Source organism: Melitaea cinxia, chromosome 23, assembly GCF_905220565.1.
Source record: "Melitaea cinxia chromosome 23, ilMelCinx1.1, whole genome shotgun sequence".
Classification (NCBI taxonomy): Eukaryota; Metazoa; Arthropoda; class Insecta; order Lepidoptera; family Nymphalidae; genus Melitaea; species Melitaea cinxia.
In genome coordinates, this window is record NC_059416.1 from 2,492,044 (window position 1) to 2,505,259 (window position 13,216).

At 34.1% G+C, this 13,216-nt stretch overlaps 1 protein-coding gene across 1 annotated transcript; it reads left to right on the forward strand.

The window, feature by feature from the left end:
* The first annotated feature begins 36 nt into the window (after positions 1–36).
* Positions 37–10,049, forward strand: LOC123665087 (NADPH-dependent diflavin oxidoreductase 1). Its single transcript, XM_045599433.1, has 7 exons — positions 37–493; positions 923–1,212; positions 6,067–6,250; positions 7,133–7,353; positions 7,735–8,010; positions 8,878–9,104; positions 9,819–10,049. The coding sequence occupies exons 1-7, from the start codon at positions 109–111 to the stop codon at positions 10,045–10,047; spliced, it is 1,812 nt and encodes a 603-aa protein (XP_045455389.1). The 5' UTR covers positions 37–108; the 3' UTR covers positions 10,048–10,049.
* The last annotated feature ends 3,167 nt before the right edge of the window (positions 10,050–13,216 follow it).

Here is a 13,216-nt window from a genome sequence, read left to right on the forward strand (position 1 = left end):
AAAATATTGTCAAACTTGTCAAATGACATGACGTTGTCAATTGTCATTGAACAGATGTGCCGTTGATAGCGTAAAAACTTTTACATTTTATTTATTTTTTGATATAGAATGATTGACAAGGGAAGGCTTATTGTTTTATATGGTAGCCAAACTTTTACCGCACAAGAAGCTGCTGAGCGAATATGGCGTACGACGAAGATATTGGACTTCAAAGGACCCGTACAAGCGATGGATGATTATCCAATTTCTCGTTTAATTCATGAGGAGTTCGCTTTATTTATTTGCGCTACTACCGGTCAGGGAGATGAACCGGACAATATGAGGAAGTTCTGGAAGTTTCTTTTGCGGAAAAGCCTGCCTTCTAATTCTTTAGTGAACCTTAACTTCGGCGTGATCGGTTTCGGTGATTCGAAATATTCTAAATTTAATTTCGTAGCGAAGAAGCTTCACAAAAGGCTGATACAGCTTGGTGCTAAACCTTTGCTTGATTTAGGTAAGTTATGATTTTCAAAACACAAACTTGTGAAGAAATTAATACAGCATATTCATTCATTCGTTTGTCCTTAATGACTTTCATTTTGTATAGAGTATAGTAAGTTTTTAGTACCTATCAATTTAAAAAAAATATATATACTTGTTAATGATGGGTTAAAAACAAAATAATGATTATCTCATATATGACCTCAGTCTAGCCTAACAAATAAAATTTAAAATGATTCTAGTTTTTAAATTTATTTTATTCATACTTCTATCTCAAATGTATTTTTTTTATAAATTAAAGTCTAAACAACTATTAATTAAAATAAAACATAATTTATTGTTAGTAATGTGAGATTATGTGTGATGATGTATATGCTGTGATTAAAGACGAGTATGTTTCAAACAACTTATTACACTATTGGTACAAAAACACTTTTTTTAGCTCTATGTGACTATCAACACGACTTAGGACACGATGCGGTGATGATACCGTGGCTTAAAGAATTCTTTACAAAAATGAAAATGTATGTTCCAAACCTGAACACCGATACTCTTGAAAACTCTTTTGTACCGAGATGGAAAGTATCAATACTGAAAAGTACAGAAAGCCTCAACAGCTCACATTTAAATGAGGATATTTACTATGCAAAAGGATATAAAGATACTTGCTTAAATGCTACATGTTTTGAATTAGAAAAAAATATTAGGACTACAGATGAAACACATTTTCAGGTATTAAATATATTAAAAAGTTATAATCATAGATTAAAAATGTGATGAAGCAATTTGACATACGGTATTCAACAGATAAAACTTTATATATTTTTCTTTTTCATTATTAAACTCCACTTTATGTTTAAATTTTTTTTTATTTGCGACAAACTAAAAATTCAAACAAGTTGTATAGTGAAGCAAACCTTAAAGACAAAGGGGAATGCCCATAGGCGGTTTCCTCCTTCCACGTCGTTGTGCCTAAACCAAATTAATATTAAAAACTAAGTTTTTAATTTTCACTAGCCATTGTAAAATACTTAGCCATAACTTCGACGGATAAGAATCCACATATTAAGCAGTAATTTATTCATTTCCGTTTTACTCGCAATTCCCAAGTATTTTTTGTTATTGACATTTGAATCCTCAGTATTGCAATTTTCGTACGAGCGAATCGACTCACCAAAATATAATCGATACACTTATATTTATTTTATTAAAATATCGAATTGGCAGTTCATAATAACATGTTAAATAATAAAGAAAATCAATTTTTATTTGATAATAATATGAGTTTATTTGATTAATCTATCTGAAAGTATCCTGTTTTAGTGTTTTGTCAATGATAATCGATTAATCGATAACCGATCTACAACTGGCAATAATGCGATATTCACTTAAAAGATATCAAATAAGTCAAATGTGTAACTATTTCGTTTTACTGACGCACCTACTTTCGTGCTAATAAGTTCGTTTGTTATTGTGTTAGAGCTTTTTATTGTTTTCTTTCTATTTTCTTTGTCGAGTTGAGCTTCGTGTTCCTCCTAGAACTATAGAAATTGAAAACATATTTGAGACAGAGACTCTTTACTTTCGGTGTGTTTGTGAACCAAACCTATACCTACTTACGACAATGGATGTTACTCGCCGGTGTATCAATTGCTCAATGAGATTGGCGCACCAGCGCTGGCGCATGGTGGAAGATGCAACAGAGCCTATGGTGAATATTCTTCGTGTCTGGGTATCACCAACGCCGGTAAGTTAAAAGTATTAACATATTTTTATAACCTATTCAGCCTCGCAATTATTAAAAAACTCGTAGACTTTATGACTGAGGCAACTATTTCATTAGAAGAGGGAACTGAAACTATTAGTTGGAGTTTACAAAGCCTTTATATTATAAAATGGCGCATGCTTAGTCCTGTATTTATTTTGGACATAGTAAAAAACATTGATAATTATGCTGGGCCCAATCCATCCAATTAATATCAGTGAGGTAGATATTTATATGTAATAAGCTTAGTAGCTAAAAATAAACTAAGTATTAAGAATATTAATTTCTTTGTAGGTTTCTTCTGATAATAGAATATGCTTGGAGTGCTTTGGAATGCTACAACAAGTACCCGATGGTGTACTGGCCCAATCGCCCATGTCTGGACATAGAAATGTGTGCTTTGCTTGTGGTATATCTATTCTGCGGGCCCGCACTCATCTTGTACATCCAGACTGCCCAGAAAGGAATGTTATAATTAGTTGGACATTTCCTCATTTGGTACATATTATTTTTTGTGTATTTTTTTTACTATGATTATATATTATTTTTTAAAACTTACATTCAGTCTCCTTTTTAATATTAACAACAATAAACAAGCATACAGCCCACCTGATGGAAAGTAGTCACCATAGCCTATGGACACTTGCAATACCAGAGGCATCACAGACGCATTGCCGACCCCATAATAATCTTTTCACACCCTTTTTAAACAACCTTGTTTAGTGAATAATGTACTCTTTATGATTATCAAAGCATACCCATACATATTAAGATAAGATTTTTAGAAAATATTAGTTGTTCTAGTGATTTTTATAAATATATTGCTTAACAAATATTTTAATTTCAGGTTTCTCATCTGAATCGAGTTTGTACTGCATGCTGGCTTGCTGCTAGGAGAAATGTTCAAAAACAAACGCGGCAAGATGCCAATAGACCTATTGAAGCCTTCAATGAGGAAACTGATAACAGAGAACCACCACATATACCTGTGACGCCTCCACTTCCACATATTTCGGTCCCACAACGCCAAGAAACTGCTAGAATAATATCACAAACTTATTCACGTGTTGCAGCAACCTCAAGACATTGTATATTTTCAGGATGTGAAAATGTTGAACGTTTATTGGTACCAACTGGAGTGAAGGAAATGTTATTATGTCGCTATAGATTATACATTCCATCTTCTGCTCGTGTATGCAGATACCATTTAGAAAATGATTGTTGGGAGCAGTTACAATCTAATATTAGGGATTTTACTGCATCACAGATGGATCACATGCTGAATATGATGGAGAGAATTAATTTAAGAATGTTGGATTTCAATAACATAAATATGATGCCACCCAATCTCTGTCAGTATTGGCTTGGAGTTACAGCTGCTCAGTTCCATGAACTTTTAGCAGAAATGCCTAGTCTGCACAATGAAGTGCCTTCTGCAAGTGTGGCATTAAGTATTTATTTGGCCAAATTGCATACCGGTGATAGCAATGAAAGGCTCAGTTCTTTATTTGAAATGCCCCGAAGCACATTAGAAAGAAATATGAATAAGGCAAGAAACTGCATGAGCCAAGAGATGGTTCCTTTATATTTAGGCCTTAATCACATGACAGTGGAAGAAGTTGCAGCTAGGAATAAAACAATTCCAGAAGGACTGTTCGGGAATCCTAATCCTTCTTCAGAAATGAGACCCGCTATTGTAATATGTGATGCTACATATGTGTACGTACAAAGCAGTAGCAACTATTTATTTCAAAAAGAGTCCTTCAGCTTACATAAACATCTTAATTTGGTGAAGCCGTTCATGATAGTTTGTTGTGATGGCCATATCCTTGATTGTTTAGGTCCATATAAAGCGACAGTAAATGATGCTACCATTATGAGTAATGAATTTAAAAATAGTAATAGTGAAATGAGAAGATATTTCAGAGAGGGGGATATTTTTATTTTAGATAGAGGTTTCAGGGATGTAATACCTGAACTGATAGAATATGGCTATCAAGCTCATATGCCTGAGTCTTTATCAGAAGGCGAGCATCAACTTACGACACAACAAGCAAATAAGTCGAGATGTGTAACAATGTGTAGGTGGGTAGTTGAAGTGGTCAATGGTCGTCTCAAACGCGACTTCAAACTGTTTCGCCAAGAGTTTTTTAATAAAGCTGCTAAGCATTTAATGATCGATTTTCGGAACGGCTGTGCCTTAACAAATAAATTGCACCCACTTATTGAAGACATACCAGAAGCAGCAGAATATTTGGCAATTGCGGTATGTAGGTTACATATAGATAATGTTCTTGCTAATACTGTAAGAATTGAAAATTATAATAGGCGAAGAGCTACGTTTGTAAGCATTGATGCTCACCACCCACATTTAGACCAGTTCCCAAGACTTAGCATAACTGATTTGAAAAGATTTGCATTAGGGACATACCAGCTCAAGCAAGCTTCTTCATATTACGGTGAGCACGTACGAACAAACGGCACTTACACAATAGAAATTAATAACGAAATTGAAGAAGATATTCCTCTTATTCTGGGCACAAATCATTTCTTACTGAGAGGGAGAATAAAGTCTCGACATATTGGTGGCAGAACTTATTATGCATATTTGTTGATAAGTAAAGATGAAAATGTTGCCAATAGTGTCGAAGCTATATCAGGTTATTGCTGCAGCTGTCTTGTGGGCAACAGAACTGTAGGTTGTTGTGCCCATGTTATGTGTGTGGTGTGGTACCTGGGGTGGGGCAGATATAATGATGTTACTGCTCCGGCCCAGTTTTTAGATGACATATTTAATGAATTCTCATTTGAAAATGAATAAGTTAAATTGTTAAAATATTTCAAAATGAAAGTACCTATTCATTTTTATTTGTTTGTTTTACACAACACAATCCCAATTGTTGATTGTTTAATCTACAAAACGATTGTAAGTCTGATTGCTAGGTGTCAAATAAATACCCCATAGTTATCTTACAAAGAATAGCACAATGTAGTATTTACTTATTAAAAAATGATTTTGTATACACAAGTTGTTTTTTATTTATTGCCTCACTGTCTTATCTGAAATATTTTTGTAGGTTTCTTGGGTCATAGTTAAATGATTAAAAACACAAATTCTAAAATAACCTGTGCATAAGTTAACAACCTGTGTATAAGGGAAAGTCAAATATCTTTGTTGTGTCAAATATCTTTGTTGTGTCAAATATCTTCAATAATCTAGAGTATATGCAAACTGAAGCATTAACTTACTTGCATTCAGATCATATTCAAACATTTACAGATAGTTAAAACTTCAAATATAAATAAAAATACAAAATGAATGAAGGATAAGAAAACCACTTTTGTTGTGACTTTTTTTCATTATACCCGTCGAGCTAGAGAAACAGCGTTTTTTTTAATTAAATGTACACTAAGGAACCTACAAAATGCGGTAAATATCATCATGGCACAAAATTTTTCAAAGCGAAACTAAAGTCCATACTGCGGTGGGCATTCTCCTTTAACCTATTACTGACAATACACATCGATAACTTATGGGACAGATAAATTGACCCAGTCAGCAAAACAGGCCTTCAGATTTTTTTTAAATCAAGTACTCGCTGGATTATACTCCTTAAGAAACAATATTAGACTCGTGATATGAAACAACCTACTCTAAGAGTGAAGTTTTACCATGCTACGTCATTTTGCAAGTTAGATATAATGCATTATAATTATTTTATATCATTCTTTAGGATAAAATTTCAGTCACGCGTCGAAGCTGACACACACACATATTTTTTACTTTTATCAAGTACTTATTTGGTACATTTTTTTTTCAGGACGTAAGATTAATAACTTTCAAAACAATAGGGGATGATAAAATCGACTACAAACCAGGGGATGTTTTTAATATTAGACCAAGAAATAGTAAGGAAGATATAGATGACCTCTTTGATATATTCAATACTCACAACATCGATGTAAAACCTCATTACCGCCTCTTAGTTGAAGAATATCATGATGGTGGGTGATTCACAATCAAAAATGACTTTATTTAAGTAGATTTCAATTGCACTTTTGAATTGTCATGTTACAAATTAAATTCATATTAGTTTTAATTAATTATTAGTTATAGATAAAGAAAAGCTACCACCGATTTAGAATGTAGAGTCATAAAGAAAAAATTGTTTTAATATAAAATACAGCGGGACTAAATCCACACATTTTTATCTTTAAATCTTACCGAATCTAAAACTTTAAATATTAGATCATTATAAATTAATATTAGATTAAAATAAAAAAAAAATAACGATAAATAAAAAAAAAAACGAAAATATTTCGACAACGTGTTAATGTAGCAGTTACAGCATTGACTGTAGCGCTGATGGTCGCAGGTTCGATATCCGATCATGACAAACATTTTTATTGGCCGTCTGTGACATGTGTATGTATGTATGTGTGTATTGTGTCGTCTGGACCACCGACACACATAGGAGTACAGTGGGGTCCGTAAAATGTCAAGCATTTATTTATATTAAGTTGACTCGGTTGGTCTTTAACCTACTCCATAAAAGGAGTTCTTAATTCGACTGTATTTTTTTTAGTATGTAGGCAACAGATAACTTTTTATTGGGTATACCGATTTTGATGATTTTTTTTTTACCTAAAAGAATTTGATTGAGATCTGACGAGTACTTTTTGAGTTATTCTCTAATATGCTTATTTACTTGACTATTTTTCCGTCTTCCTACGTTGTGTTACTTATCGATGTAATTGAAGTCGGGTTTTTTTTTCGTTTGCGAACAAACACAAATATTCTTTCACGGATAGCAGAAATCAGACAGATAAAGTCAAAATAAAAATGTAGTATATATGTAAAATAGTAATGTAGCTATATCATTTCAGATATGCCAGTTCCAGATTTCCTAAAACAACCGTTAACTTTATACGAAATAGCAGAACAATATTGGGATCTTAAAGCGTATCCAACGCAATATGTGTTCTCTCTTCTGGCAAGTATATCAGAAGATAAATTAGAAAGAGACAAATGTATAGAACTCAGTTCCGCTGAGGGGCAGGAGGAGTGGTTGAATTACTGCAGGCGACCGAAAAGGACTATACTTGAAGTTAGTTTTACTTTTATATTTTTCCAGAAGCAAAAACTTTTATTAAAATTGCGCAGACGGAGTGCAATTTCGCACACTTATAGTTTATATAGACAAGGAGTGCGGAATGCTAATATTTTTTAAATTATGCATAAAAAATGGCCCGGCGAAGTTCATACTGCCATATAATTTTTCCCTTTTTACTTTTTGAAGTAAAACTTCTTAACTTGGGGAGTAAGCTGGTGAATGCGTGATGAGAGTGTTACGAAAAGTGCGATCGGGCGAGGCGAACGGGAGTTGAGAGGGTAATATAAGTTAGTGATGATAAAAATAGGAGTTACGTTTTGTATGTTTTTACTTCAGTCGTGTGGTGTAAAGCACACTCGTTTTTTTTTTCTTCAGGTACTCAACGATTTCCACAAATCAGCTTCAAAACTAACAATAGAAATAATATTCGAACTGTTCTCAACGATAAAACCACGAGCGTTCTCTATAGCCAACAGTTGCCTGCTATCGAAAGGCAAAGAAATCGAAGTTCTGGTAGCCGTTGTCAAATATTATACTAAATTGAAGAAAGAAAGGTTGGGCTTAGCGTCAAATTGGTTGAAAAATCTCAATGTTGGAGATAAAGTGTATGCTTGGATTAAAAAGGGGACCTTCAACTTTCCAAAGGATATGGTACGGGTTACTATTAACAAAATCTTTTTTTTTCTTTACCAAACGTTGTTTGTTAGTTAGCAAGATTGCTATTAACAATAAAGCTTTTTTTTAAGATTTTTAGTCGGTCAATACTAAGCTTATTGATGTTTTGGTTTTTTGTACTGTGTGGCTTCGGTACTAAAGAATATAGCCACCCCCTCTCTTCCCGTGGGTGTCGTAAGAGGCGACTAAGAGATAACACAGTTCCACTACCACCTTGGAACTTAAAAAGCCGACCGGTGGCGGGATAACCATCCAATTGCTGGCTTTGAAATACACAGGCCGAAGACGGGCAGCAGCGTCTTCGGTGTGACAAAGCCAGCCCAGCGATCACCAATCCGCCTGCCCAGCGTGGTGACTATGGGCAAAACACATGAGTTATCTATAAAGTTAATGAGTATATATAGCCTATGTTCAGTAGTGAACTGTAAAGTCTGTAATGATGATGATGATTGATGTTTTAAAATAATGTCTTTAGTTGTACTGTTTGTATCTGGCTGGTTTTAAAATAAGAATTTAAAAACACTTTCCCGCCATTTTTGTCAGATTTTTATCGATTTTTCACTTTAAACCTTCACCGAATGTTATTTTAGTGATTTTAAAGAAACTAAATCTATAGTAATATTGTAAAGTTGCAGCTTGTTGTGTTTGTTTGTTTAAACACGTTTGTTTTTTTTTGTGTTGGATAGCCCATTTACCGAATTAGGCTATAGGCTAATTTTTTCCTCAAATTAACGCGTGTGAAAAATTGGAGCAGAGCTAGTGTAATGATAAATTATTAATTTCTTGTTAATGTTTTTATATTTATATTTCTAAATTACTAATAATTAAAATTATTATTTTTAGAATATTCCCCACATATTAATAGGCCCGGGCACAGGTCTAGCTCCGTTTCGAAGTTTATTACAAGAGAGGGTAGTTGAAGGCACAGCTGACAAACACACAATACACCTCTTCTTCGGCTGTCGGTACAAAAATAAAGATTTTCACTGCAAAGATGAATTAGAAAAGATGGTGGAAAAAGATCAACTGACACTGTATTGTGCATTTTCAAGAGATCAAGAAAATAAAATGTAAGTAATTAGTAAAATTTAGTTAAAATATTATCTACCTAATTAGTCGATCAAAATCAGATCGAAAAAACAGTGTTTGTGTGTGTAACATTTTTTAACAGACGTTCCAATTTTATTTTTCGTAATGTGATGTTATATAACCTATGACTTATAACCTTCCTCAATAAAAATCTATCCAAATAAAATTATTTTGCAATTCGAGCCAGTAGTTAGCTCTTTGACTAGAAAAAAAAAGTGTGTGTCAGCTCCGAGGTGCGACTGCAGTTTAGTCCTTCAGATCGACTGTCTAAATAGGCACCAAAAAAGACTTCCTAGTCTAAGAAAAAAATTATACCATATCAAATAGTAAATAAACGAATAAAATATAGATGGCGCTATTAGAAAACGTCGTGACGCAATATATGGGGTTTCGATAGATGGCGTTACGAAAAACGTAACGAGTTCATTCTTTCAGTGGATTTTCCCCCTTAGATTTTTTTCATACCACGCTCTATACCATATATACATTCCATACACTTCCTAATAGATCTTTTTTTTTGCGCAAAATTATGTCAACTTGCAAGTATTGAGATTAATGCATTCAAAATGTTTAAATTAACATTAATATGTAGAAATGTTTATTATATTAACAATATGATGATTTCACCATTCATTATTAAACACATTGAAACGCTAATGCTTTAAGTAATCAATATATATTATTTTCTTTTACAGATACGTTCAACACAAAATAGCTGAACATAGAAAAGTTTTATGGCAACTCATAAACGAAATGGGAGCTTACATTTTTCTATCTGGCAACGCTAAGAACATGCCTGATAATGTTAAAGAGGCGTTTGTGGAGCACGTCTTTAATAAGACTGGCAACATTGAAATAGAAAAGGCTAAGGAAATGATGAGGAGTATGGAAAAAAATTATAGACTACAAGATGAGACTTGGTGATATATTGTGGTATTTGTAGCCTTATTTATTTATTTTTCATTGCGCACCAAAATACAAATACATATAGAGATGATACAGAAAAAGATGTGCAAATACCTGTGTATCTTATCGCTTAGAGCGATTTTTTCCAGATTGATTTGATTACTTTTGTGCATAGGAGACTATAAAGTAGCAACGGTTAAAAATGTGCAAATATTAAGAAAGAAAGAAAAAGAATTGTGTGGTTTTATGAGACCACGATGCAAGTGAAACTTTAATGAATAAAAAAAAAACATTTACATTAATACACAGGTCAAAATGCACAAATATCGCGGGAAAACTTGTCACATGTGATATGCGATAGATGAATGGAAAATTTTGGGGCGATAGAATAAGTTTCTATTTTTTCGAATTGATGAGTGCTGTTGGACCTATCGGCCTTAACAGCGTCAGCGGTGAGAGGCGCCGGGTACTATAGACACCGCCGCGAAGGAAGAAGGGGAGCCCTCTGGGAGGGCTCGGGGAGAAACTCTCGCCCTGAGGGTGTCTCCTAGCGAGATCGCACGTCGTTTGAGCGTCGTCGGAGTGGAGGGGGCGCTGTGCGGAGCGCTGAGACGGCGTACGGGTCCGCACGCGCGAGTCAGAACGGGGACCTCGCCCTCGCCGGCGGGTGTGTCTTGTGTGTGGTGTGTATGGCGGTAAGCGCCGTGGTCCTATCGTCAGGGTCGGTTAAGACGTGCATGGGTCTTTGGACTGTCTGAAATAAAGTTTCACTTTAATAAATAACAGTTAACAAATTGCACCTACCCCTTCCAGTACCTACGTAGATATAAAATACGATATATACATGATAGATACTTACATGAACATAAAATATATAATGAAAAAAAAATTCTAATTATATAATTTACTTTTTTTCTAGTGATGATGCGAGAAATTTTAGTTTTTCTTTTAAGTTTAAAACCATATTTTATTGATGTAAAAATCACAAGGGAAGGAAAGGGGATAAGGGAAATAGCGAGTAATTCCAAATATGTACGTACAACTTACTCAAAAAACTCAGTGATCAATTTTACAAAGATTATAAAGATCGACGATTTTTGTTGTATTCTTTTTTTTATTTTCGAAAGTGTTAATCCATCGCACAAAAGTTCCTGATAAATCTCTTCTACCTAGAATTAGAGTCAATTTAATTTATCTCCAAGTTATTAATTCTCCAATTATATTGTATTTTTAACATGAGTTATCTTTAAAGACATTAGTTTTAAAAATAACTGTATTTACAACAGAAATTTTTATGCAAAAATAGGTAACTACAAATTGGCTTCCAAGCTATGTTACAAAATTACGTAAACAACACTTTGTATCAATTATTTTTGTTAATTTTCCTCTTGTACATAAATCATTTCCTGAAATGACTTTTCTGTATCTACTGTTGGTTATTTCTTACTATTGCTAACTAATATTAATAATTTAAATATACATATATGAATATGACACTCAAGACTTCATAAAGAGCAAGGTCGTTGCCAATTCCGCCTTTGACATGACCAAGTCTGTACATATATTTTGAGACAAATAAAAAGCTCTTAATTAAAATTATTTTATTTTATTTTAATCAATTGATGTCTAGTTATACATGAGAAATACAAATTTTGAGTGTATTAAGGAATTTGTTTAACAGCGAAACCAAAAAATTGAATTTGTAATATATTTCAAAACAAATTAAATTAAAGTAGAAAATAGTATTTGACATGTATTATTTATACTTTATGTAATATGTAATGTTTGTATATTTTATAACATCGATGACACATTAGAAACTTTTTTTAAAAAAATTTTTATTTTCTCTTAAACCGAAAATAAAAATCATCATATCAAAAATTTCGCTCTAGCGGGTACATCGTTCCATAGCTTAATTGGCTAGAGCGCCGACACGGTCAGTCGGAGACGCGGGTTCGAACCCCGCTGGAGCGGTCAATTTTTGATATGATATTCAAAAATGTTTAGAATTCCTAATGTGAGGGTAACACAAAAATAAAATCGTACTTACAATGGTTGTTTGCTTGTAAACGAAAAAAACCGACATCAATTACATCAACAATACAAAGTAGGTAGATGAAAAAATATTCAAGTAAATGCGCGTCATCAAACATTACCCAAAAACTAGTCATCGGATCTCGATCAAATTCAAATGGGATCAGGAGGCAAGCATCAGCTTTCGATTGAAACAAGAATCATCAAAATCGGTATACCCTGTGATAAGTCATGCGGTATAATACAACGTAGGTTGATGAAAAAATAGTCAAGGGTAAGCCTATAGACCATCGGGCGTCGATTTATGGAGTTTTAGGGGGAGAGGGTTATCTAGGGCTATTATGTACAATATAGATAGATTTTTTTTATCGGAGGTTAAATTTTTGTTATTTCTGACTCTACCTTAATTCCGGCTGCGGTAAGTGTACTCATGCTCCGTACTGCGACTATCACGCGTTATTCTCGAACAAATTTACGTAAAAACGATCTTTACTGCAAGATCAAAATACGATACGAACTGACCTTTAACGACTGACAAATCGACACTTCTAAACAAAATACCGCGTCAGACATAATATTCTAATAAAATTAGTAACATTGCGTGCTAGAATATAGGTATAGAAATTCGAAAAATACCCAAAACCGAATCGGAACACCCCACTGTCCACGTGGTCTTGGTCTGCCCTACCCCTAGCGTTTTTTTTAAGCCGGAGGCGCGGAGAGAGGGCAGCTGGCCAAGCGTTATTCTAACCTCAAAGGTGGTAGGTTAATTTTTTCCGATTTAAAAATTGAACCTCAAAACTTCAACCATGATATCTCTGTAACAACGGGGTTTACACGAAAATAGTTGTCTGGGGGGGTGAAAAAGGCACACACCCTCCCACCCCCACTCCCCTTTTCCCCCCAACCCCATAAATTTCTCGCCGGTATGTTACCCTCTGGTAACCCAGGGGTTACCCTCCCACCATGCGAAACCCCATGGTTATGGAGATATCATGGTTAAAATTTTGAGATTAGAAAAATTTAGAGCTATTACAATACCTTCGAGCTCTGTGTCTGACTCCACGTTAGCTCCGACGCTGCGGGAAGTACACTCATGCTCCGTTCCGCAACTTTCACTCGTTATTTTCGAACAGGAGTACGTAAAAACGAT

Coding starts and splice junctions, on each gene's coding strand:
- LOC123665087 (XM_045599433.1), top strand. CDS start 109: ATGATTGACAAGGGAAGGCTTATTGTTTTATATGGTAGCCAAACTTTT. Junction 494..922: donor TAAACCTTTGCTTGATTTAG/GTAAGTTATGAT, acceptor CACTTTTTTTAG/CTCTATGTGACTATCAACAC. Junction 9,105..9,818: donor AGAGATCAAGAAAATAAAAT/GTAAGTAATTAG, acceptor TTTCTTTTACAG/ATACGTTCAACACAAAATAG.